Genomic DNA, 26,094 nt, shown 5'->3' on the forward strand with positions numbered 1-26,094 from the left:
TGCTTTCTGTTGCCTCTATGATAGTATATCATCTCATCTTCTGTGGCTCATCCTCTGTCCCGTTCTAGACGTTCAAGTCTTCTGGTTGGCAGTCTGATCACGTTCCATTGCTCCGAATGGATGCTGTATTATTAATAGCTTGTGCCCAGCTCCGTTTGCTCTTGTTCTATTCCTTTGGTTGAAAGTAATTGTCCGTTGTTACCCCATGTCTCTGACAACCCAGCCCAACTCATCAATATCCATTCACCATGGACACCTCATTCTCACCTATTCCTGCCGGTCCTGCCATGAATCCACCCTCCGAAGTTTCTTACTCCTCTGAAGCCTCTTGTGCCTCAACTCGAACCACTTCTTCAGCTACCTCCTTGCAACCATCTTCTCCTCTTGCTGATCTCCAGCAATTCACGACTACGAGTATAGAGACCGCCAGCAACGACCTGCCTGATCCTAAGCCGAATATGGAGCGTAACGCATTCGAGTCGGTCAATATGCGTCGCGGCAAGCTTGTTGCTGAGCGTGGTAACGAGATATGTACTACCACTAACGCTTCTCAGTTCCAGCGATCACTTCAGCAGCCTCAAGCTTCACGAACGGGCGGTTCCATTTGTTCTCAGGCTTCACGAAGCCTTACTTCTAATAACTGGCGAACACAGCATTTGATTGAGAACGCATATGGTCCCTTCGAACCTGCTGGCAGTAGTCTAAATGTTCAAGCTAGTCGTGGTATTAGTTCCTATCCCGTCAGACCTCCATCTAGAATGGAACAACATGCTCCTCTGATGGCATACCCCAATATGGCTACCTTTTCCGATACCCAGCTTGATTCGAGCTATGCATACTGCTTCGATCGTGGTAATGGCCAGTACACGCGACTCATCCCGGCCGACATGTTGCCTCCCCTTCAGAACATCCCAGCTCTACAGCAAGGCTGCCAAGGCATGATTGTGATGCCTATGCCTCGTGATTTCCTGTCAAACGGCCGGCCCAGCAGCACCGAGCCAGTCACATTGAAAGTAAGTCCTGCCATGCTCATGCGCGCCACAATACCGATGGGTCGGAGATTAATTTATTAACTACGTTGCACAGACTTCCCCTGTCACCTCTACAGCCCCTGCGGATAATATCCAGGTGAGTCTGTCTTTGCGTCAACGAGCTCCGATCGGCATGAATAAGGCATCTTCAAATCCAGGCAATTGTTCAGACTTACCTATCCATCCCGCTTCTCTAACATCTTCATCTGCAATCACTGCTGCTGCTGCCCCTTCCAACTACAACCCTCTTAATCCCTTTCAAAGGAAGTTGTCTGCAAGCCTTGCGGCTAATGCGCCATCTTTCACCCCAACACAGTCCCGAATCGATACTATCGTCGCATCGATACCGTCTACTCCGACACCACACAGCCATCACGGTTTGACAGGGTCTTCATTGGCCAATAACTCCAAACAAGGCACATCATTGTTACCATGCAGCGCTCAACACCACCAACACCAGCGTCGACCCAAGATCTACTGCGATAAATGGGTTCACGAGGGTGTCTGTGCTTTCACTCAGCAAGGATGCAAGTACAAGCACGAGATGCCATTCGACAAGGTCACGCAACACCAACTAGGTCTTTTCCATGGTCTTCCAGCTTGGTGGAAGAAGCAGCAGGCGGAAATCGCAAGACAACGAGATGTACCTCAGAGTACAAGCACCGAAGGTCTTGCCGAAGGCAACACTTCTGGTGTCCAAAGTGGACTGGCGATGGGAGAAAGTATTGGTTTCGGCGTCAATGGACAACCGAGCAACGTCTTTGGTAATGCCAGCCGCGAAAATTTTGGTAGTTCTACCACAATTGGTCTGGGTTGGAAGCAGCAGAGTGATCAGGAGCTGGACAAAAACAACGACAACAATGACCAGGTGCAGGACAGGATAAGCTTGAGCTCTGGTAACATCACAACCGTTCATGTTAGTGCACATGATGGTTGCCCGAGTTTCCGCTCTTCTAGTATGTAATATTCCTTTTCCTTGTCATCCTCGTTTAACAGTTCGGCTGATTAGAATTCTCCAGTCTGGAATCCTTCTCCGTTCGGCCCCATAGCGCCTCCTCAGCGCACCGTAATCCGACCTTCTCTTCCTCCACTCGGTCCTCCACCAAGCCTGATGACCGGACAAGCTACCGTCAACACCAAGAACCCATATGCCTCTCTTGATACTATAGACTGTGGCAAGTCCGAGACTCCTCCCAACAGTGCTCGACTTGACTGAGCACATCGGTACATGCAATGAGAATGTATCCGTTTATACATCCATGTTATATTTACCACGAGCCAGATGCCATACCGCGAAGCTAGGAAGGGAAACGCTCACACTTCAGTTCCTTTTCTTTATCCCATTCACGAACTATGAGATTTATGTCGCGGTCAGGTCTGACATAGATGTTGCGATTTTAATTATCCTGCTTGTTCGTCTTGTATTTCCAATTCAGCCCTGTCGTGTTTCCCTTCCTCTACAGCTCGTTCACTTTCATACTGCGACTATCATGAACACTACGACTATTACGACTTCACACCACGGGCGCCCCCGTGGCATCAATTCTCTACGATTCTCACGGTTTCTATGATGCTGGTTATGACTCTCTTTGCACTGTGTTGCGGGAAGGACTGGGCGTTTAGTAGTTCGAGGAATTGCAGGAAAAACGACAGACCGTCGAATTGTTGGCCAGGATCTGAGTATGCTTTAGGAAAAGTCACTTGTGTATAACAGACATTTGGTGGATTTCGACAATGGTAATGATTGATGACTTTATTAGACTACCAAAACTATTTCCTCCGACTGAGCTACAAGGATCATCCCAATCCATGAGGTGAGCATTTTGATTGGGCTTCTCTGCATGACACTGTTGCCTTGCTAGATGAGAAAACAATGCCAAAGCTGCGGACGTACGTAGGTATTCATCAATGCACTTCCTCGGTGGGTTCTTGGTGAGCCATTCATGTGCTAGATTCTTTTAGACAGCCACCGAACTTTGTCCCCTCGTGTCCAACTCTATAAGGATTTTATATTCGCCTATTTGTCCGTTAAGGACACCGAAAAGGAAGATTGGAATATAGCACAATCTAAGCGCTGGCAGGTGCATGCTAAGGAAAGATCGAAGCAAACTCAAAAGCTCGTACACTGTCGGATTTCATCCAGCTTCATTTTAATCGATCGAGAATTTGTGTCAGGTTCTTGAATTATACTAAAGAATCGGATGCTGATATCCAAGCATAGGAAATTTGCAAGAATTCCTATAGTATATGATCATTGAAGATCATGATTCTCGACGTTCCTTGGAATTGTCATTCCTGTCTTTAAAAGTCGTAGTCTTCGAATATCAAAACCTTCTGGCATGGCTTTCGTACATGTTGCGACCTAAGAAGCATGTGCGTGTAGACACAAGCAAAGAGCGTAATAAGTACAATTTGGACATGGTTTGTGCCTCATGATTTATACACTTTAGTCACAATATAATGCTCAAAACAGAAATTAAACAAGGCGAAACGCTCGAGGGCCCTACTATTACTCTCCGTTTCCCACTTTTAGTTCAAGTTCAGACTTATATTTCGTGTTGTGTATCGAAAATCGCTTCGCAAGAACCATAACGTCTGCATATCAGTCGTGCAGCTAGACTAAACCATAATATCACCCGGTTATCCTTATAGAAATTAAGTTACCATACCATCGTATGGTAGTTTGGCGTGATGAAAGAATGAACACATTATCTTCTTGCGAACCAGGGCTTCAATTTAAACACACAGTTTTCACCCCTTTCCTTCAAAGAAAGCTTGTTTCCTCCCAAACTAGATCGTAAGGGCCATAACTGACTTCAGTGATCGTCTTCTGGCACTAATTGAAACAAGAAAAGGAAATTGTCAAAATTAATAATTTCTAGATGTCAACCCAGACGTTCCGCAACCTTGCCCTGTGATCTGTACTCTGAATGCCAAGGTCTTTATTTTGAGGGACTTAGGAAAAGTTGACACAAGTTCACTCAGCTCACCTAATCTTAATGGAAGGGGCGACTCTTATGTGGAAGAGCTCCACATGGTCGCTTCAACAACTCCCCCAAATATCACCTCATTTGAGCTTCGATCATTTCTCTCGTTGCACACGTCTTTCCCTGAGACATCATAGATATCACTGAAGTTCAGCCCGTTTGCGCCTCCTTCCGACCTCGATTTGCCGCATATTGCCACCATTCAAATTGCTCAGCTGAGAGCACACACAATGCGGGTTACAGCCAGGCCAAGCACGACGTTGACACACCCAGCAATATCGTTATAGATTCAGTTTTCGGCGCCTATGCTTGTCACATATGTTGGGTAGAGGGGCAGTCAAGGGCCATGGGCTCGAGGAGGATCTGCGCTAGACAAGAGCGCCGTTAGTCAGCTCAGCGCATTTAAAAAATTTAAAGATACCTTCGATATGCCAAGTTTCTATTGCTTTTCAGTCAGGAGTCTGTGTCCTCTAGGTCATACGACAATGGTACGAATATTCACTCTCCTCTCTTGGCAATATTGCAGACACCTACGACTATTTCGACATATCAATGCGGAGAACGCAAAGCTTACTGTTACTTTTCAAACATGCTGGGAGGAGGAATTATAAGCCCAAAAAGGGGCAGGCCATCGGCCTTTCCAATACGTTCCAGTGGTGAATGACATGTTCTTGGAAGTCGACGGTCTTTCCTTCCACGGGTTTTACCACTAGATGCCGGTCGCTTTTTACTTGGACATAACATCAAGACGTTTAGCATAGAAATTTTGGTACTGTTTTATATATGAATTGAAGCTGGACTTGATACTGTGATCTGCTGCGACTTATTTGATTTTTTGTTCTTTTTATCACAGTTGCTCTCACAGAACCTCGGCAGAAAGTCTCCCTGGCCACTTCTTACGATATACCGAGATGCATGCTGTCAGCTTTCCAGAGCTCACGTACACTGTACTGCCAGAGGCAGTCTGATAAGTTCTGAATGTCCCGCTGCCGCCTTCTTTGATGCCGACCAGATCTATGACAGGAATACCGTTCCTCTTCCGCTCCGCCTCATCTTTCCATTCACTTAAAGACACCTCCAAAAACAACAGGTCCTGTCTTGCCTCGATGTGTGTAATCTCCACAGACAGGACTAAGTAGTTATCGTAAAAATGGAGAGAGAAACAATCATTGATACAACCGAGCTGTCTGCGAACACAATCCGTAGGACTCAAGCTGATGTCCTCAACTAGCAAAGTAGTTGCTTCCGTATCAGGCGAGATTGTTGTCGAAATAGCAGCATTCGAATTTGAAGACCAGCTGATTTCGGACCATTTTGCTGACAACGCAATTAAACTTTGGAGCGGATCAGGACCTCTCACGCGCCCGCGCAGTGTCCGCGATAATTCCAAGTCTAGGATTGCGTTGAAACTTTTTACTACATCTCTCAAACGACCTGCGGCGTCTGATGGCACTGAGCACCATTCCGGCAAAATCCAGCGTTCTTGCAACATTCCATATGTGCTGGTGACCTGGAATGCGCCATGCACTTTGATGAAAAGATCACAGAGGTAGCAAGAGCTTTTGTTTGCAGCTATTATGCGTGGCCGGGTGATATCGGGATGCATTTCGTAGAAGAACAGGAGCTTGATCTCGGCGTGTACTTTGATGGCAGATCTTGTGCCATTCAGCCTTTTAATCAACGCATCAGAGGCCTTAATTTTCGACCCTTGATACCGCCTCAATAGATTAGAGTGATCTATATGGCTGGACAAATCCGAAACCAATGGAATGGCGGCGGCAGGCGGGCTAGATACTCTCACCGAAGCTGGTACTTCTATTTGGAATGTTTCAACCCGAATGCATCGAAACAGCCGACACTGCTTCCGTCTAGCTGCCAATATGAGACGGCGAGTAGCTCTGAAGTACTGTCCGAGCTTTGAGAGCATATTCTCGATCCTTTCTGAGCTTTCTCTATCCGGACAGACGTGGGCTACTGATGCGCTGAGCTCGGGATGCAAGGTTATGTCATAAGCTCCTTTGATAATTTCACCGAGGAGTTCATTCTGCCCTGTGTCTTGTCTTTTCACTGACAAACAGAGTTGCAGGAAATTCCGGAGTCCTTGAAAGAGCTGGGGTGAGCTTCCGTCGGTGTCCTTTTGGGGGTTTTGCAAAACCTTTTGTAACAAGGCATGCTGGCTAGATCTGCGAGACGGCACGACGCGTGATATAATACGCGATACGTCTAGCTTAACCACATTTATCAGCAGTTCCTCGATATCCTGGGTTTCAGGGTTTTCTGAGGCCTGTTAGCATTTCAAAAATCTCATTGCTAATGGAAATCTTACGCCGCTGAGCTGCTTTCTCTAGCAATCTACATATCATCTTTAGGCCATACTCAATGTTGTACAGTGCTCTACCATTGAAGCAAAGTCGTACAACGACACCTTCTCCATTAAAATCCTCTTCAATACCGATTGCAGCGACACTTTGTGGATCTGGGCGACGGCGACAGAGGAATGCAAGGTCGCTGGCAACCTCTGCTTCCTGCATTATTGTGAGGATTGAATGACCGCTGCTTGATGCAACCAGATCATTTGCTTTAAGACCTTCGCGTATACCACCAAGTAAAGCAAGAAGACTGATCCTCTGTAGGAGCTGTTCTCTTTCCTTGAGACTTGTCCACATTTTGAGGCGTTGAACTAAGATGCGTAGGGATTATGGTCCTTGAACAGCGACGCAGTTCCCACGAGACTTGTATGGATAATTGAGCTGCACTGGTCAAATTGTGCCTCGATGATGCTTCTACTTGTTGCTACTGTCCTAGTGACACCCAGCTTTGTAGATGGCGAGATGCGGGGAAATTGGGAGTACATTAGACTTTTTTACATAGTATTTGTAGAGTGTATGCAATTGCTTCTGCAAGTTCCAGAGTATCGATGGTATGACGAGCGGCAAAGCTGCAGGCATTTGTGCTCTAAGTGGCACGGAGGGAGCACAACCCCCTGTGAAAAGCCAAGTTGATCAAGTTGACACCCTTTTGGGTGCCTGTTTCCTGATGTCATCTCGTATTTTCTAAACTTCGATTTGTTGAACCAATTTGAGGGAGCGAGGGGCAGATCGATAACACGAAGTGGAACTTCAGTACTTTGGTAGGCTGAGGGGAACCACACCACGACACGGTCATTGTCATAAGTCCTTGCGAATATCGCAATTATATTTGTGAAGAGTAAACATTGTACCTTTTAAACCGGCAATTTTAAATGACGAAACACCGGTGCCACCACGATTCACAGGCGTTCATGCGTGCAAGGAACGAATACTTTTAACACACGTCGACATATGGAAAATACATGTTTTTGGTTCCGGATCCAGCGGTTCGACACACTTCATCAACACAAATTCTCTCCTTTATCTGCCCAATTTCAGTTAATATCATGCTACTACACCGAGTTCTGTTCCAAACGTGTTGCACTTATCACATAACCTGTTGACATTTCTAAAAATAGCCGAAAATCACCATCTCAGCAGAATGTCAAAAGTACAAGCTTAGAAAAGTTAAAGTGTCAATCTGAAAACAAATGTTATCTCGCAAATACTCGCCCCCAACTCTTCTAAATAAAAAAGAAAAGCAAAAGGGAACCAATCATGGTTCTTATGAGGTCCAACCCATGTTTCCTGTCCTGCAACGTGAGGTCTGTCCAGCCACGTAGCTGTTTTCTAAGTTCGCCTATTTCGCTCTTATCAAACTAGATACGAAAATGATTGGGCAGAGTATTGATGAGCTGTACCTGAGTGGCCGATAATCAAGCCAACGACCGGCGGCTCCCGTCAAAAAGCAGTGGTTTTATGCGGGAGGCCAGGCAAGTTGCATCTGCTGTGAGTGACGCCACAAACAACTACCCACTACTATCTAACTCTGTTCCTGTTTGTTATTTTACACCTCTACCGTTCGCGTTACTCTTCTAAATAAAAGAGACATGAGCTCCAGGCTTCTTAGATCACATTTCTACTCTGATTCTTTTCCCCATCTACTCACTGATTCATACTCAATTTCGATACTACCGACAAACGCGTGCCCAACATGGTCCTCACCACTTTCCCTTCAGAGGCCTTGGATGGTCTTTGCTCCAAAGAACGTCTTGACCTCATGGACTCTATAGATAACCTACGCTCTCAAGGGATCAACCACTTTGTCTCTCTTCCCCAGATCATTGTGTGTGGCGATCAGTCTTCTGGGAAAAGTTCTGTGCTTGAGGCTATATCTGGTGTGTCATTTCCTGTGAAGAGTAGCCTGTGTACACGCTTTCCTACAGAGCTTGTCTTACGCAGGGCCCACCAAGCCAGTGCCAGCGTTTCCATCGTACCTCATCACACAAGAAGTGACACTGAGAAAGCTGCCCTTGGTAGTTTTCATGAGGAGTTGCAGAGCTTTGACGGTCTATCCAATCTGATCGATAATGCCAAGTCTGCCATGGGCATTAGCACTCATGGCAAGGCCTTCGCGAAAGACCTCCTTCGTGTTGAGATTTCCGGGCCGGATCGGCCACATCTCACTATTGTGGACCTTCCTGGGCTCATCCATTCGCAGACCAAGAATCAATCAGCATCAGATGTCGGCTTAATCCAGGAGGTGGTTGAATCTTACATGAAGGAGCCACGAAGTATCATTCTGGCTGTTGTCTCAGCCAAGAACGACTTTGCGAACCAGGTGGTGCTCAAACTGGCACGTTCCGCTGATACTACTGGAAATCGCACTATTGGTGTTATCACCAAACCCGATACCCTACACCCGGGCTCTGAGAGCGAGTCACTTTATGTGTCTTTAGCTCGAAACCAAGAGGTCGAGTTCCGCCTTGGTTGGCACGTTCTGAAGAATTTGGATTCCGAAGCAGGCTTTGAAACGCTGGCTCAGCGTGATATTAGAGAGCTAGAATTCTTCAACCGAGGAATATGGAAGGAACTCTCCGAGTCGGTTTTGGGGGTTACCACATTGCGTAGCAGGTTGAGCAAAGTTCTCTTGAACCACATCACAACAGAGCTGCCAAGTTTGATTGGTGAGATCGAGGCAAAACGCAATGCTTGTCAGGAAAGACTTGAGAAGCTTGGTAAACCCAGAACTACACTGCATGAACAGCAGCTCCACTTAATCGGTATCAGCGAATCGTTCCAACGACTTGTCCAGAGCGCAGTTGATGGCAACTGGAATGACCTTTTTTTTTACGATGCCGGGTCCCATACCGGCTATCTTCGACGTATTAGGGCTGTCGTCCAGAACCTCAATGACCAGTTTGCGGAGAATTTGTCTAGTCATGGCCATCGCCGTCACATTACTGATTCTCGAGAGCCATCAATGACAAGACACGGCATTTCTCTTACTCGCGTGGAATTCATCGACCATATCGAAAACAAGATACGCAGATCCCGGGGAAGAGAGCTACCTGGATTATTTCATCCTATGATTGTGGCCGACCTCTTCCGAGACCAAGCAAGCCCATGGGAGGAGCTAGCACGCAGTCACGTTCATAACACTTGGAAGGCATGCCGGATTTTCCTAAAACACGCACTTGGCCATGTGGCTGACGCAGGAACTTCGTCAGCAGTCATGCATAAGATCGTACAGCCTGCCATGGAGACCATATTAGCAACACTCAAATCGAGAACCGGACAGACTTTGAGGCCTCATCAAATGATTCACCCGATCACTTACAATCACTACTTCACTGATACAATCCAGAATGTCCGTAAAGAGAGGGAGCGAGGCCGGGTCACACGAGCATTGCTTGGATTCTTTGGTGTTCCGGAGTTGGGCAACCATCACTGCGGAAATACAGATCTCAACAATCTGTTGAAAGTGCTAGTCGATGATTTTGCCGAACCAGATATGCATCGCTTTGCTGCCTCCGAAGCATTGGATCAGATGAATGCATACTACAAGGTACGATGAGTTTTTTGACACTTACGGAAAAGCTTATACTGATGTCTATCGTAGGTTTCTTTGAAGCGGTTTCTAGATGACATTGCTGTTGAGGTAATCGAGGTAGTGCTCATGTCTGCCCTCCCAGCCATACTGTCTCCTGTCAAGGTCTACGAGATGGCACCTGACCTGGTTGCTCGTATCGCCGGCGAAACCGAGGAGGTTCAAACTATGAGAAATCAACTTATGAGGCAGCTCGCAGTGTTGAGCAGCGGCGCCGAGACTTGCAAACAGTTTGCCACCACGAAACTCAGTGGTAAGAATAGCGTTCCCTTAGTAAGCAACGTATGAAATGTTGATTGCTGACTCCTGAAACTAGTGGACGAGGAACTGGTGCAAGATGACGAAGAGGAGGAAACGGATGACTTGGACGAAATCAAGAAAAAGAGCGCAGTCGATTCCAACCTGTCATCCGTCGACAGCCCTTCTTCACCGCCGCAGGCTCATCTTGCAGAAATAGAGCAAACAAGCCCTGAAGATTTAGAGCAGCCTGTCGCCGATAGCTATTGGGGAATGCCTGACCGCCCGAAGAAGTCATCGAAGAAAACAAAAAAAAAGGTCTCTGAATGGAACTGATCTTTGTTGCTACTGGGGCTTTGATGAATAGAGTGGTGAGGATTTTGCTGATGATTGACTATTATGGTACACAATCCATAAACTCAGCTCTTCATCACTTGTAAGATGTCACAATAAATAAGAGAAACTTTCGTGAAACTTTCCACAGTCTCTACAGTATCAGAGCCCAGTTTTCCAGTCGTCCAGCTGCACTGGAAGCTCGCAGAATACCTCTCATAGGTTTATATTATCATTTTAGTGTTACAAGCGGTTAACTGTCATCAATAAAATAGAATTGTGCCTTGTCTGTCATGGTGTATACTCGAGTTCATGCTGCTCTTGATTTTGACAGACTGTGCATCGTTCGATGTTTGTTAAAAGATCTATAGAAAGCCAACTACCAGGTACTTTCCAGCTTTTTTAGTGTTCGAAATTAGGTATTTTTCCTTCTGTAAGCCCGCCATGTGATCTTCGCTTCCAAATACTCACAGCTGCCCATCCTTGCACTCAGCGTGCAGTTTGATAAGTTGGCGTGGGTTAGTCCGAAGCGTTCTTAGCAATAATGTGAGACAACTTCCCGCTAGGATTGACGTTGCCGAAAAGAATGTCTGCAATGGCCCTACCACTTTCTTAGCCTGGTATTCAGAGTATAAGCCTGCCCTGATGTTTTTATATTCAATCCAAGCGTCCAATATACAGGGTCCTGCAAAGTTTCCTGGCACGATTGTGTTGTTGCAGGTTTCAGCATCGTACTAACGAGAATATCCTAGTAAGCGTTTACCAATTCTTTACGATCAGCTCCTTCACCGGACCAGTAGTTGTTAAACACGATGCAAATATCAGCATTGTGGCGTAGTTCAGAATCCATGAAGTAGCACCAATGCGTGAGGTAAAGCCACCGCCATGCCCCTACCACCTCCTGGGCTACCAGGGAACCCACCACCACCGCCGCCTCCTGGTATTCCACTGAACTCCGAGGGTGTGTAAGTGTTGTTCGTGATCCACCATAACATACCTTCCGGGTCGGCCACTCGAGAATTGCTTACTTCGAATGTTGTAACAAGATATGGCAAAAATGCATCACCAGAGCCACATGTAGTTGCCAAATGACCTTGCTAATCGTCACTTGGAGTACACCGTCGTATAGTCGTTATCGCCTTTTTTGAGGGGCCGCCATTTTCAACTTTATCGATCGCACACTTCTTCCCCTCATCCTTTTTAGCTATAATATTTCGAGAATCTTCTATATTAAGTGCCATTCCAAGCTATACACGTAATCTTCCTTACCTCCGGCGCTTCTTAAGGCGCTACATTTATTTCTTGAAGAGTTCATATTTGATGCGTTAACAGGGCAATTGAGTGCCCCATTGCTTGCGTGCCCTTTTCTAATCGATTCATAGCTTTTTAAGTAGGTGTTAGGGAGCGTTTTGACGATTAGCGACCCTAGTTTTGATAGAATTAAAACGCGAAAAGCTTCTTTCAGGCCTAATGGGGATTGCAGCTCCAAAGGTGTAGTCGAACGGAACGCTATAGGTATAAGCATACGAATGCGAACATTTAACTTCAATGTTGTAACAATGCTAGTAGTCAAAGGACTAGCCTTAGCTAATTAGTAAACCAGACTAATTCATTTGTATTTAATAAGTAACAAAATTTAAACTTTAAAGTATATTAGTATTATATATATGTAAAGTACTAATCTATCTGCCTAGATATATTTATCGTGCTTTATTCTCGATTTATATCTCAGATACTAAGCCCAAGCAGCTGGGAAGGGATTGGTCTGTGGTTCTAGTCAGCTTGGACATTGTTTTAGTAGAGGAGCAAAAACCCACCCATGGTGTAAGCAAAAAAGCATCATACGCATCCTTCATCTTCTTCACACGATTCACAATAGCTGTATTCGTCTGACCACCGCCGGCGTTGGCACCACCAGCCGCGCTACCAGCGTTGCCCGGCGTGTGCTTCCTAACGATGTTCGCAACCCATGCGCGCAGGAAATCTTGTTGCTTTACATTGGCCCCGCTCCATTGGCGGTAGACATATTTCCTCCAGGCATTTCCGAGGTTGAGTTTCGTGTATGTCTGCGAGTTGAAACCTGCTACAATGCCCTAGAAATACAGTAAGCAGTTGCGTCGCTTGCGACACCGACGCATGAACATACCCCTGCGACGAGAAGGTTCTCTATGTCGTCTAGCCAGGTTCCTATACGACGTGCTTGCGACACGAGCAGATCTTTCACACTCGTAATTTGTTGCTGGTGGCCCGAGAATTTAGTTTAGGCACAAAAGATCACTCCCAAAAGCACTCACATATTGTACCGCAAACATGGTATGTCGAACGACGTTGATCGCGACATTGGGATCGTTTGACATATACGAATTCATTGTGGAGTCAGTTCGAATAACGCCGGTACCCCAAATTCTGGAGTTAATCAGTCCTGATGGCCTTAATCATACAATATAAACTGACCTTTCTTTCATCTTGTTGGTATCTTCGTCCAGAAGTTGCAGCTCCGCTTTGTTGAATACGTTGTTGGGAAATGACTTTGCCACGATGTCCATTCCAGAACCCGTCAAGCCCTGGTAGGTAACTTGAGCCTCTCTCCACCAGAACCACATGTAAGTGCAAAATTGCCACGTGGTCGCTGTTGGCGCTCCAATGTAGTTGGCATCCGCCTGATTGACGAAAGTCATGCCACTGAACTGTATGGAAAATCAGCTTGCAACCACTTTCGTAACAGCTAGTTTTAACGTACCGGTGCATACTCGGGGAAATCCAGTAGGAAGTCCTGGAACAATTGCCACTCCAGAATATGTTCAGCTGCCCAGTCGGAAGTGGTGCCAGTCGGAGGTGTATTGACTGTATCAAATGTATAGTCATCGCAACCTCCAGTAGGTCCATAGGTGGTGTAGCTGCCCTGGTTGTTGTTGATTTCTCTTACCAGATCTCCAGAGGCTGGGTATGTGATGCCATTTACTTCAATTTGCTTGTTGTTGCAGGTTGGGTCATTACCCGGACAGAGCGGCGAGTCCTATACGCAAGTTAGAATGTGGATCAGGACGATGAAGAGCCCTTGCAAAGGATTGAAGTGCCATCTTAAATCCCAGCTTTCACAATAATGACAATGCAGGCGGCTATTGCTGAATCTGATCCCGCCATATGAAGTGCTTAATATATTGAGACTCACCAGCCAGGTTGCCACGTTACAGTAATAGAAAGATTCTTTCTTCGATCTCTTCTCAATAGCTCTCCTAAATAATACCTCAGCGGTCGGTGCCTCGGTAGTATTGGTCGGTTTGTCGTACAACACACCCGACAGGGAATCCCTCTTCAATATCTGCCCGTAGTCGCCTGGAATGTGCGCAGTGCAGTCACCAGTGTCGGAAGTGAAATCTGTAGGACATGCCAAGGCAGATGCCAGAGCATCAGGGAATAGGATGTCTATCAAAGAGCGGGACTCTAAGTACGAGTAGTGATCGAGTGACCGCCTTACTTTAGTATCTGCCAATAAAGGTAGTGTAAGTATAGAGGTTGGCATTGACGAGAGGGTTATCCACTGACCTGTGTCCACGGAGCCTGACCATGGGATGCATGTCTGGTTTTTCAACCGAATACTGTGCAGCGGCATCACTTCCCAATTGACGTCCTCGACAAAGTCCCAGCCTGGAAGAGGGTTCGTTAGATCAATGCTTGCACCGGCATTCAAATCGAGAGCCATCAAAGCTCCGTCGCAGTCCCCGTCACTGTTAGCCCCAACATGGAGGGTGACACCCAAAGTAAAGCTGGAAGAGACTTTGCTATCGACCAATTGCACGCCAAGAGCCCCTAATTGAATTTGGAATCCCATAGTAGGATATATGGTTATAGTAGCACTACCCTCTATACCCAAAGCAGCACTTGTCTCAATTCCAGCCTTGGGAGTATAGTCCACTATAGGGTTCAAGGTGATGTCGTCTTCGTCAGGGCTGAACCCCATTTGCTGAGGGTACATCCACGTATAATCTTCGATTGGTATGGAAACCCCGGCAGAAATTGATCTAGGAGGTCTCAGTCAGCACGTACTATCACCAAATTTAGATGTATACTTACCCTGAGGCTACGATCAAGGCCTGTAATTGGGCATCGACTTGGAAGTATGGACCCACAACCCAAAGACCCTTCAGGTTGAAAGAACCACCGAACGGATCGAAATCAGATACTAACAAGAATTAGTAAGTGGCCGGCAAAGCATCGCTTATCATATAACAAACCTATGGGAATCTTTTCTGACTCCATCTGGAAGACAGCATTTGCTTCAAGGACAGCTCTGTTCAGCATCTCAGTATCCCGCATGCGGAAGTACGCATAAGCTTGGCTAAAGTCAAAGTTACGAAGTGTCCCAATTAAAGATATACCAAAGTCGAGTTTGGTTTCGAAATTTCCTCCAATGCGTGCTTCGACACTAGCATCTACATTACCCGGACAGCTCAACGATGCCGAATAAAGAACTTGGTCGTATGAGTAGGTGTGATGAATGCCATAACTCACTTCCCCACTAAGCAGTGCAGTGAAACGGTCGGACCACCAAGAGTCGCCCTCTCCGACGCCACGCTTTCTGACGGCCTCTTGTTCCTTGAACCATGAGAGGTGGAACTCACGCCAGTTCTCGTTGTCGCCATTTTCACTGCGCTTCCTAGCTGGGTCATCCGTGTTGGACGTCACAATTTCTAATAGTGCCCGAAGTCAGTCTCACACCCGTCTCGAGGTAGAATAGAAGGAGTGATGTTTCAAATGGAGAAACTTACCATCCCAGTAGCCTGCATGGTCAGAAGTATCGAGTCGCACATGAATCTCGCCTCCGTCACGCCTAAGTTGACGGAAGTTGTAATCGTATCTCAGCTGGTAGATATTGGCATTTTCTGGGGCGCGCTTGACAAGATGTGATGGAATTGGATGGTTCTCAAGTGGTTGGAATGAGACTGCTCGGACCCATTCGTCGGGACCGCAGTCCTCGGGAAGTCGCACGATTGTTCCTTTGACGGTGCCAAGCATGATGTCTTCACAGTTATGATCCGACTTATCGGACAGGCACACCAACTTAAGAGTTTGAGTTGAGAAGTCATCTGCGGCAGGAGTTGGACAATCGAAAGCTTCCAGGTGTGAACCATCTCGTCTGCGCAAGGACTGTACATCTTCCTTAGCTCCGACCATAATAGTCCACGCAAATGGCTCTTTGTTAGGATCGTCAGTGTAGGTGTTTTCGAATATTGGAGTGGTCTCCGCATTATGATCGAAGGCCTCATAGTATACCGGGGCTTCATCTATAGGGAAATCGTCGCCATCCGCGAAGAGTTGATCCAGAGATGCAGGGATGAATGCAGTGCCATCGAAGGGCGGGTCGCAGCAGTATGCTTTTTGTCGACCCAAAACGCATCCCGTCCACCAGTTATCACCATACTGGCTTCGAGTGAGTTCGATCTGACCGATAGGACAGCGGTTGTTGTTGCAGGTCGTGGTGTCGCCATGCCAGCCACAATTGTTCCACGTCGGTGAATCGGGGCAACAGAATGCCTGGCGGTCTCCAACCTTTGTCATGAAATGAGGAGTCTCGGATGGGCAGTCTCCCCATACTGTCTGGCAAGCAGCGACAGCCTCATTGCCGCTCGTCGCCGGACAACAAAATGCCTTCTTACCTTCACGACACCATCCTGTATGACCAAAGTTGTCAGTCGCGAAAAGGACCTAAGAGAGGTTAGCTGCATCCCAAATATATTATCTGCGGGATAAACGAACTTCTCCTGGTGCACACTGCCCATAACAGTACTGAGCGTTTCCGTAGAAGTTGCAGGTCGAGGGATCTGGAGCGCTCCAGGGCGGGCAGCATAGCGAGCGTTGCTGTGAGTCTTGGCTTGAGTTAGGGCAACCAACGCCGTCCCTGTCCTCGTTCAATCCTGTCATCTTAGTCCACCCGACCAGGCAAGTATCGCCACAGTGGGTGATGTAACATTTATTCACATCCCAGTAGCCTAGGGTGTCGCTTTCAGCGACTGTGGGAGCAATGTCTTTCCCTGTCACTGCTTTCAAGGCGTTGAAATAGTCGTCATCTTGATCAATAGCCCAGATAAAGATGCCGTGTATGCCTCTCTGGTTAGCAAACTCAATCTTTTGCTGGAAAGTTTCTTTATTGTCATATGATATCCCTAATTCATGGTCAATTGCGAACGCTTGCTAGATCGAAGGAAAGTCACGTACATTGGTTCTGGTTCCACACCATATAGTTGACTCCGGCTGTCTGATCATACCTCGTGTCAAAGTCAATAGTTTCGCTATTCAGAATGTTCTGAATCTCCCTCCATGACAAAAATCCCGCGGTTTTGGTGCAAGGGCCTTCGTTGGCTGGTCCGCTAAACTCGCAACCTGGGGTAGTACAACTCGGGTCTTTCAACTCAAACGCCCGGCCGTAAAACGCCAGGCCCATGTTGAGCATATCTCCGGGGATATCACTACGCCAAAAAAGGTCCAGTGCAAGATCAATCTCTGTTAGATTAGTATGAGCATAAACGTAAGGGCCGATTGGGTCCGTGGAGTCCCAAATGCCATGTAAGTCATAAGCCATGACGTTGAAATAGTTGACGTATTTAGCTAACGCTGGAAGATCGAACCATCGCAGGTACCAATACGATGTTGGTACGGTGATGGTTAGGCCCCAGTCGGACTTTCCATAGGCATTCCAGGCAACGCGAATCCATTGTAGCATTTCCGGAAACTTGGAGACATCTTGTGTACGACCAGAGCGATCTGGGGCTCCAGGATATTCCCAATCCAAATCAGCGCCGTCAAACCCATACTGGTTCATAAAAAGGGCCAAATTCTTGCCAAATTGGAGGCTATTAAAAAGGTTGCTGGCAATATGCGTGAAGACCTCACGGGTTGATGATCTGTCTATGCATGAGCATTAAATTTTCTCTTGTGCCCAAAATCGCCAATATTTGTCGGAGCAGCGGGCGGAAGTAACATCGTAACTCACGTATTGTCGTTAAACGTCCAACCTCCGATAGAAACATACACTTTTGTATCAGGACTGCGCTTCTTTATGTCTGTAACTCGTTGGAAGAGATCTTCGTCCTGGCCAGGCATGGGCACGATTTGATACTAGGGAAGTCAGCTCAATCCTGAAAGCTGGGAATGAACCGTTTAGAACCGCCTGGAGCTGTGTGTTCTGATAAATGCAATCCTCGAAACATGCTTGAGAGAAAGAGAGAGAGAGAGAGAAAGAGAGAGGGAGAGAGGAAGAGAGGAAGAACAACAAGAAAAAGGAACTTACAGAACCAGTGGTCACATAGGCGAATGCAGTGTAGACTCCTTGTAGTGCCTCTACAGGAATTTGAGATGGCTCCATTATACCACAGTTTGTTCCTTCGGACTTCCATGTCTCGTAGTAGCCCCAAAGATTGTTGCGAACGTCGTTTCCCGTCGACCCATTGCCATGACTGGGTCGATTGGGCTGCCCACAATTCGATTGGCAGTTACCAGTACAGAATTCCTGCTATAGTGTTAGATAGGAAGTTTATCGTTTTTGATAGGACTGACCGTGGTTGTACCGCAGAAGCCCCATTCTGAACAACACACATTTCTGATCATCCGGTTAGTCCTAGACTAGTATGCGTAGCCCAAACTCTAATGTACCTACAAGGGACATGTCTCATTGGCGGTTGCAGAATACTGCCCGCACTCTGCTGTTGCGTTGCAGTTGGAACTACAGCCGTCACCGCAATAAGTTGGGCCGTAACCGCAGAAACCACTGGCGCCGCAACAAGCACCATTACTACATGGCCTGCTTTCTGTACAGGTATAGTCATGACCATTAGTGCCGGCGGATGATGTTTGTCTAACTACAAGCTCTTTGCCATATTGCTCAGTGGCATGACCTTGCTGGCCTGACACGTGGAATGGGTAGAGGGCATTAAAGTTGGTAAATGAACGTAACGAAATATTATGTATGGTTGAAGTGCTGTCAGTCTTGAGAAAAAGCGTAAAGAATGTAACAAAGGCAATACACAATACAACGTATATACCTAGTAACGGTCTGTAGCCTTTGGGAGTAGCATCTTGCTTAGCCATTATGGCAATGGAATGAGTGTCGCGAACTTGAAAGTTCAAAAAGAGGGTAGGGAAACAAATCTCCCAATGTTCAGGAAAAGAACGAACACATTGCAAGCAGACATCGCTCGACGTATTTCAAGGCAGTGAGGATATGAAATCTTCACGACATGAATCTGCGGCTGGAAGACCCTTCTCCCCCGAACTTTACACCATTCGCCGTCTGGCTCAGTGGCCGATAGCCGCAACTAGGTAGACTGCTGTACGCATAGTAACGCCGTGATGACCCGGCGCTGTCATACGGCACAGTACAATAGCCTGACCACAGCATAGATGCTACACTAATTAGAATATTGGAAAACGCGCGTCGACCAGGAAGCATGACGGTTGGGATTGGCCCATAACAGGCCTTGTATGGTAGTTTGTAATTTAAAAATCACTATCTCGTCTGGCATTGGATCCTTTCTCACATAAGCCGACTGAGACGTCCCGATTCAGTTGTCATTTGCGGCTGCACCACCAGCCTATACTCCTCAAATGGTCAAGCAACAGGACGCGCGCATGGGATATTGCTCGCATCCCACCAGAACTCGTTATTTTGCGTGGTCTATAAGTCGCGCAAACCATCATAAAATACAAATCCAAGAATGTAGCACTATTACTAAGTATATACTCTATCTAAATAGAAAATTTCGCGTTTTCCTAGTTAACGAGGTTCTTTCGTGTGTAAGTGAACTTCGCGAGGATGTGCGCAATTTCCCATGCGGGCGTCCCTGGCAACTGCCCAGGGATAGCAGTAAGGTTACTATGTAAAGTAACTAACCTGAGTGGTGGATCAGATAGTTCTTGGAATAAGCTTGTTTTATAGGTGGAATGGTCTTTATTTAGGGTGTCCTCAGGGGTTCTGTGGGGCTGTTGACGAGCGCACAGACTCATCATAAGGTCAAAGGAGCGCGCGCTGAAAGATTGCGGCACAGCATCAAGAAATAAAGTTAGAATTCTTAGTCCTTGGTCTTCTTCAACGGCTGATTGTGGCCTGCAATCCTCCCACTTACCGATCTGATACTCCGTACCTGCTTACGAGTGGGGCACGCCATCTCGCGCTTGATACCAGTTTCTGATGTGGCACCCGTGGGAAGATGGTCGACATTGAGACTTCAAAAGTCCCTCGCAGTTTTAGCTCGCTGTGCCGTAGGGATACAGTAGAATAATATTACATACAGCGAGATGAAGCCGGAATGGAGGGATCAGGTGAGCTATGCAGAAATGGTCGAGTATGCATCTGAATCGTGACTTTCTAGATATCCATATTGTTGGCAACAGCCAAAAGCCTTCCGACCGTCCCTTGCGCCGTCGTTCTTCATCAACGGACGTCCAACTTCGCTATTCACTCATTTGTTTGGACGTAATCTATACACTCATTTCACCATGGCTAGTTGGTTCATCATTAACTTCGCTCTGGCAGCTTTGTGCCACTACGCACATGTAGGCGCTACATATCTTCACAATCAACCCTACCAACGCGATCATATGAATCTACATCGAACAATTTTCTCAAGACAAGAGGACGGTTCTGAGCCGACCGCTCTTTTCCTTGCTGATAACCTCCTCATGTTCTCGGCTGGCTGTGCCAGTGCCCTAGCCGCAACCATTAATTGTACAGAATCTATCCGGGAGGAAGAATTCTTGTACACATGGGGGGGCATGTCAGCCGATGAACTGGCCGCTCTTTGTACTGACTCCTGCAGAGACTCCATTGTAGATCATCGTGCAAATGTTGCCCAGGAATGTGCGGACGATATCTACGTGGATCCTCCAGAGAAGAACATCACGGACTATGTGTACGGTACTTCAACAACTAATGACGTCTATGGAATGGAGGGAAAGACTGTAAATCCCTTGGCGCTGGTCGATTACTATTTTCTTAACTACAACCTTCTCTGCCTGAAAGATATGTACGTGTGATTCGAGCTGCCATGATATGATATTGTATTAATGGCTTACCTAGAACCGGTGATTTTTGCTATCTCTCTACCGCAAACGGGACCAACGGCACAGTAGACGACTGTGGTCCATGTGAGCTTGATGCTTTCCGATTGCAGATGGAAGATGAGCGTGCCTATGATGCAGGACTCGCTGAGCAATATTCTTCTGCTGTATCTTCTTGTGGTATAACGGCGGCTCCCCTGGCCACACCAACCTCCAGTTTTCAAAACAACAATATGTGAGTTGCATTGATCTTGTTCTATAGCTTTTCATCAAATTTTCCGATCAGCAACATTCGTTAGCAGAAGCCTGCTGACCATTGATATAGTACGTTGAGTGAGAATATCACATTCTCATGCACTGGTACCTACGTCCCAGTTGAGACCGGCACGACTTGTGATCAGTTTGCCGAAGCCAACAGCATGTCCACTGATCAGCTGCTTAATATCAACAACCTAGCCGGTGGTTGTGCTGACTGGCCTGGCGACCAAACCGAACTATGTGTTCAGGATAAATGCACACCATACACCGTCCAAGAAGGCGACACCTGCGTCTCAGTCTCAAATGTAGCCCAAATCACAGTCGTTCAGCTAGTCACATGGAATCCTTCTATAGATCCACTGTGCATGAACTGGAACTCAAAGGTCGGCCACGTTATCTGCCTTAGCAGCCCATTTGGATACGTGTTCCCCAACGAGACAATCAACGATGACTCTGGGTACGCACCAATAACCACCGCAGCACCCGTGCCCACAGATGCCATGACTGAGTCCAACCATTACTGCGGTACCTGGTATTTGGTGCAAAAAGATGAGTATTGCCAGTTGATTGCCACCAAGAACGGGATCACCCTGTCTGATTTTTACTTTCTCAACCCCGAGATTGATTCAAATTGCACAAACTTATGGGCCGACGCCAGCTACTGTGTTGCTCCCGTGGGCACCATAACGACCTATGATGGATACTACGGAAGCAGTACAGCATCCAATACTGGAACTCCAACGACACTCAACACGGCAACGTTGTCAACAGTCTCCGCAGCTACATACGCCGCGCCAACTGCAACAGGGTTCCCTCTCGCAAATTTATCAATTGCCAGTTGCTACGCTGTCTTCCAGAACTCGTATGGCTCCATCTACTGCGAGGCCGTGACCAAAATGTATAGTGTAGCTTTAGCCGACTTTCTCCGATGGAATCCCAGCATCCTCAACGGAGCTGATTACGATGCCGAGACATGCGTGTTGCAAAACGCCACCGCCTATTGTGCGTCATACTACAACACAAGTCGTGAGTCTACTCATACGCAAATGAACGTCTCCAATGCTTAATTTTGAGTTCAGTGGCCGCCACGACCACCTCAGCGTCATGGGCTGTTATTACAGCACCCGCCAACGCAGCGCCAAGCTCAACCACTGACTGTGTGGATTGGTATACAACACAGCTTTGTAAGCACGTGGCTACGATTCATGCAACTATTGAGGCTAATCTTCTTCTACTAGACGATACATGTACCACTGTTTTACAGATGAACGACATCCCATTTTCGCTTTTTTATGAGTGGAACCCTGCCATTGGTACGTGTGATTGCGGGTTCACTTGCTAGGCAATACCGGCTAATTAATGTCAGGATCTAATTGTGAGAACTTGTGGCTGAATACTTCAGTAAGCTTCTTCTCGCTCTCTGAAGATAAGAATACCTCATCTCTTGTGATACTGACAGTCGGCAGTACTGTGTCGCTGGTCCTGGCTGGGATGATGAGGACGCTCATTACTATACGGGTACCGACGCTGGAACGGCGACGAGCACCGGGACCGTGACTTCGACCTCCGGACCTCCAGGCCCGACGCAAACGGGTATCACAGCTGATTGCAACAAATGGTATGTCGCACAGGCCGGAGACGGTTGCTATGACATTGCAGCAGACAATGGAATCACTCTCGACCAATTTTACTCATGGAATCCCGCCGTTGGATGTAAGTTTCCCTAGACCCAGCATCTAGATAAGGGGAAACTGGACACTGATGCATATCTCTAGCCAATTGCGAGAACCTCTGGCCAGATGAAGCGTACTGTATTGGTGTCTCGAGTAGTAGTAGCACGACCACCACGCCAACATCAACGACCACGCCATCCACAACAACAAGTGCAACTCAAACCAGCGTCACCCCGCCTGGACCAACCCAGAGCGGAATACCTGCAAACTGCAACCTGTATGCCGTCGCCACAGGAGGTGGCTGTTATGACTTTGCCGCTGCCAATAATATCACGCTTGACCAACTGTGTAAATAACCACCCCATGAAGATGAGCTTGGTGTGTGCTAACAATGTGCGCAGACGAATGGAATCCGGTCTTGAATAATGACTGCGAAAAGTAAGCCCATTCTGAGAAGTCGTGTCGCTTATCACACTAACCAATCTTTCTATTACAGTTTCTGGGCTGAGGAGGCGTACTGCGTGGGAGTTTCCGGTTAGCATGTCTGACGTGATTGTAATTCGAAAAAAGCGCATGGTAATTCGTCAGAAAAGACACTGTGGTAGTACGGCCGATGGTGCTTCACAGATTTGGCATAAGTAATGATTGATTTTGAGAATGTATGAGTACGCAGGGCAATATGGATATCTTGAGATGAGCACAGCTGCGTGTATCTTGGAAGTGAGTAGCTATGAGTCACGAGGATGTCTGTTGTTCTGGCTCGTCTGCTGGGCGCCGAACACTGGCCTGCTTAATCCTGTTCCTTGAGCTCCAAATATAGGCCTGGCGAGACCTGTTCCTTGGGCCCCGAACACTGGCCGTTGCTGTCGTACGTCTTCAGCTGTAACTGCACTGTTGTTTTGTGCAGGCCCGCTTCCAAAAACTGGCCTCTGCGTGGTCCTGCCCTGGGCTTGAAGTGACACAGTGTTTGTATTGCGGTGATCTTTCGCCTCCTTGTACTCAATGGTTAGGGTGCTTCGGTTTTGGAGCTGTACACGTGCGGTATCTCTCCACGCCTCCTCCAGCTCTAAATCCACATCCAAAACAGGAGTACTGGTTATCTCAAGCAAAAGTGCCCGAACAGAATATTGGAGGGCGCAGTAAGCTCGATACGGCTTGGGTATCGTGCCACAACCCGATACAATTTTCAACTCTAGCAAAGAAGGCATGTTGCGAGCAGCCTCTGCTGCAGCCAAGAACCATGGCTTGATGACAGATACACTAGGTGAACCGCGGAATTCGTATAGCCTCCAGTCCTCTTCAGCCGGTGTGTCTGGCTTAAGATCCATGAGATTGTCTTCCTCGATCCACGGATCTTCGTCTTCCACTGCGTCAGGATGCCGATTGAAGAGCCATTTCCCGGAAGGTGTCACTGCGGAAAGAGTCAGATTCAAAGTCTGTAGGTCGGGCCACTGCGCTTTTGCATTTGAGTCGCGTATTGAATCAATGGGCGTGAAGAAACTGTTTTCCAGTGAGGCCTCAATATCTGCAGTGACGAGACGCTTGCAGAGGTCATGCAATGCCGTACTAAGGTCATCTTCTCCAGATCCGTCTGCACCTAGGATGCTGGCGGGTGAGACTGTGTGATTTCTGGGAGGGTTTCTCGTATAGCGTAGAACCATGTGCTTTAATGATAGCGGTAGATGGCCCAGCTGCTCCGAAAACTCCTGTCTCAAAGTCTTGCGAAGTGCTATATCCTTCTTCTCGTTGTCAGAAAGATGCCAAATGATCTTGTTGAGCTTGCCCAGTTTAGCTGCGATACTGCAGCAGGCACTCGGGCTGATGCGGCGATATGTGAGGTTCCTTCCCACGGGATCAGGGACCTCGAATATTGAAAAGGTATTGATGCTCGAATCGAGCGGTTCAATGAATTCCAGATAGCTTTGGTCAAAGCGAGCTTCTAAAATGTTGTCAGTAAGACCATTTACCCTGGTCTTGCGTATGCTGGGCCAGTCGTCACGGCGCCATGGATCGCTCGGCGAATAAGCGCGCAATCGGAGTACGCGGTCGTGCAAACTGTTGAACTTGGGCATGTCGAGCTCCCTCAGTAGTGCAAACAGCGCGATCACGGTACAAGTAAATTGCTCATTATTACGGGCTTTCTCTGCCTCATTCTCAACGCGGCAGGTGGCCTCGTCATCGTATGTTTCGAGAATGACCTCTAGATCAATAGAGCGCACATATTCCAGTCGTTGCGATGTGATGATGCGGCTAGCAGTACTCAGGCGTACGGTGGAGAGGAACAGGTTCTTGAAGGTCAGCCTTTCCACGTAGCGCTGCCAGAGCTTGGAGACGGTGGCGAAGTGAGCAATTGACCCATATGACTTCCAGGGCTTGGTTATGCTTGTAATCGGTAAACTCAATCCGTTGTCTGGTATAAGAAAGGAGATGATTCGACCCAGTATCTCTGGTGGCAGCTTATCCATCTCGAAGGCGTGGGGAAATTGGGCTGCGATGAGCGGGGGATGAGTTGGAAGTTGGCAGTGGCTATGGCCTATTTGTAGTTACACGTATTGAGTATGTCAGATCTAGAGACTCATCAGTCGAACGAATTGTGGGGCATGTATGGTTGCGGCACGACAAGCTGCTTATCAAATCGTGAATTAATAAATTAATATTGAAGTTTATATGTAAATTGATAGAATCTGATAATTTAATTTATGGTTCTTAACTTTTTTTATTAGCTCTAGAATACTGTGTCCTGATGAAAATTCGGCAATGCTTTGGATAGGTTCGTATTTCGAACCAAGGTGTGATAGATCTTTACTATGGACACCCTTCAAAGAGATGATGAAATCTCTATGAACTTATAGCAACGGAAAGCGAAATATGTGTCCTGTTGCAATAATTTCTGTAAACACCAGAAGCTTTTCATGCGGCCAAGGTGTGATGACTGGTCCGAACAAGCGTAGTCTGGTTCGGAGATTTGAGAGTGAGTCATTATGGCATGCGTTCAGTGCAGCACCAAGAATCGACAATTGTAAGTCACCAGGCACAAAGTGTTCAGTGCGAGGCTCCAACTAGATCGGGGTTTACTGGTGGTAATGCTACAAGTCTAGGCTGAAGAATTATGGTACTGTTGCTTATATCTCGGTAGTCACTGGATCTGTATATTTGTTACGTGACCCTGTGCTTCGATGATTTCGCAAACCTCTAATACGGGTACTTGTAAAACAATAGCTTACGTTCTTAGAATGAGCCCCGGAAGTACTACTCGGAGTGGAATGCGGAGAATCAGCTTACAAGCTCTGGTAACTTAAAGAAAGTCACTTCATTTATAAGATGCTTAATAAATTAGAAAGAAATAACGAAAATATAGACTATGTTCTTTTTTGGTATGATCTCTTTCCTTTAGGTGCACAGAAAATAGATTACCTGCATCTCAATTATATGTCTAATTATTTAGACTTCAAATGAGCTTCAAGTTTGTAAATGACTTCATTGACTCTAAACCTTTGTTGAAATCCGACTTGGACTTCATTGCAAGTTCTGCTCCGAATATCAGAACAATATCTTCCACGGAGA

The 26,094-nt window shown here is 47.0% G+C and overlaps 6 protein-coding genes across 6 annotated transcripts; 3 read left to right on the forward strand and 3 right to left on the reverse strand.

The window, feature by feature from the left end:
- Positions 1-8: 8 nt before the first annotated feature.
- Positions 9-2,247, forward strand: BKA67DRAFT_690327 (uncharacterized protein; the record flags this gene model as incomplete). The annotated part of the gene is made up of 3 exons (XM_046109129.1): positions 9-1,013; positions 1,087-1,987; positions 2,051-2,247. The coding sequence occupies exons 1-3, from the start codon at positions 249-251 to the stop codon at positions 2,245-2,247; spliced, it is 1,863 nt and encodes a 620-aa protein (XP_045959809.1). The 5' UTR covers positions 9-248.
- Positions 2,248-4,877: 2,630 nt separating this feature from the next.
- BKA67DRAFT_675580 (uncharacterized protein) lies at positions 4,878-6,841 on the reverse strand (the record flags this gene model as incomplete). The annotated part of the gene is made up of 2 exons (XM_046108782.1): positions 6,345-6,841; positions 4,878-6,295 (listed from the first exon to the last, which is right to left on the reverse strand). The coding sequence occupies exons 1-2, from the start codon at positions 6,682-6,684 to the stop codon at positions 4,878-4,880; spliced, it is 1,758 nt and encodes a 585-aa protein (XP_045959810.1). The 5' UTR covers positions 6,685-6,841.
- Positions 6,842-7,885: 1,044 nt separating this feature from the next.
- BKA67DRAFT_675586 (P-loop containing nucleoside triphosphate hydrolase protein) lies at positions 7,886-10,661 on the forward strand. Its single transcript, XM_046108783.1, has 3 exons — positions 7,886-9,934; positions 9,989-10,229; positions 10,293-10,661. Exons 1-3 carry the CDS (start codon positions 8,081-8,083, stop codon positions 10,547-10,549), a joined length of 2,352 nt encoding a protein of 783 aa, XP_045959811.1. The 5' UTR covers positions 7,886-8,080; the 3' UTR covers positions 10,550-10,661.
- Positions 10,662-12,234: 1,573 nt separating this feature from the next.
- Positions 12,235-18,096, reverse strand: BKA67DRAFT_240673 (uncharacterized protein). The gene is made up of 15 exons (XM_046095684.1): positions 17,835-18,096; positions 17,538-17,662; positions 16,763-17,448; positions 16,304-16,710; positions 15,316-16,252; positions 14,782-15,237; positions 14,621-14,729; positions 14,093-14,568; positions 13,719-14,032; positions 13,287-13,562; positions 13,001-13,233; positions 12,841-12,952; positions 12,693-12,785; positions 12,364-12,639; positions 12,235-12,311 (listed from the first exon to the last, which is right to left on the reverse strand). Exons 1-15 carry the CDS (start codon positions 17,907-17,909, stop codon positions 12,282-12,284), a joined length of 4,605 nt encoding a protein of 1,534 aa, XP_045959812.1. The 5' UTR covers positions 17,910-18,096; the 3' UTR covers positions 12,235-12,281.
- Positions 18,097-20,038: 1,942 nt separating this feature from the next.
- Positions 20,039-23,069, forward strand: BKA67DRAFT_657480 (uncharacterized protein; the record flags this gene model as incomplete). The annotated part of the gene is made up of 10 exons (XM_046107122.1): positions 20,039-20,565; positions 20,619-20,834; positions 20,925-21,883; positions 21,937-22,041; positions 22,096-22,170; positions 22,224-22,258; positions 22,324-22,570; positions 22,633-22,878; positions 22,932-22,968; positions 23,027-23,069. 10 exons carry the CDS (start codon positions 20,039-20,041, stop codon positions 23,067-23,069), a joined length of 2,490 nt encoding a protein of 829 aa, XP_045959813.1.
- Positions 23,070-23,258: 189 nt separating this feature from the next.
- Positions 23,259-24,995, reverse strand: BKA67DRAFT_657481 (uncharacterized protein; the record flags this gene model as incomplete). The annotated part of the gene is made up of 1 exon (XM_046107123.1): positions 23,259-24,995. The coding sequence occupies one exon, from the start codon at positions 24,993-24,995 to the stop codon at positions 23,259-23,261; it is 1,737 nt and encodes a 578-aa protein (XP_045959814.1).
- Between the last annotated feature and the right edge of the window lie 1,099 nt (positions 24,996-26,094).

Source organism: Truncatella angustata, assembly GCF_020726525.1.
Source record: "Truncatella angustata strain MPI-SDFR-AT-0073 chromosome Unknown BKA67scaffold_3, whole genome shotgun sequence".
Classification (NCBI taxonomy): domain Eukaryota; kingdom Fungi; phylum Ascomycota; class Sordariomycetes; order Amphisphaeriales; family Sporocadaceae; genus Truncatella; species Truncatella angustata.

Excerpts from the sequence above, each read along its gene's own strand:
- BKA67DRAFT_675586 (XM_046108783.1), top strand. The coding sequence starts at position 8,081 with ATGGTCCTCACCACTTTCCCTTCAGAGGCCTTGGATGGTCTTTGCTCC. Across the intron at positions 9,935-9,988 it reads AGATGAATGCATACTACAAG|GTTTCTTTGAAGCGGTTTCT; the intron begins GTACGATGAGTT and ends TGTCTATCGTAG. Across the intron at positions 10,230-10,292 it reads TGCCACCACGAAACTCAGTG|TGGACGAGGAACTGGTGCAA; the intron begins GTAAGAATAGCG and ends TCCTGAAACTAG.
- BKA67DRAFT_240673 (XM_046095684.1), bottom strand. The coding sequence starts at position 17,909 with ATGGAGCCATCTCAAATTCCTGTAGAGGCACTACAAGGAGTCTACACT. Across the intron at positions 17,449-17,537 it reads TGGACGTTTAACGACAATAC|ATCATCAACCCGTGAGGTCT; the intron begins GTGAGTTACGAT and ends ATGCATAGACAG. Across the intron at positions 16,253-16,303 it reads GGCAGTGTGCACCAGGAGAA|GTCCTTTTCGCGACTGACAA; the intron begins GTTCGTTTATCC and ends AACCTCTCTTAG.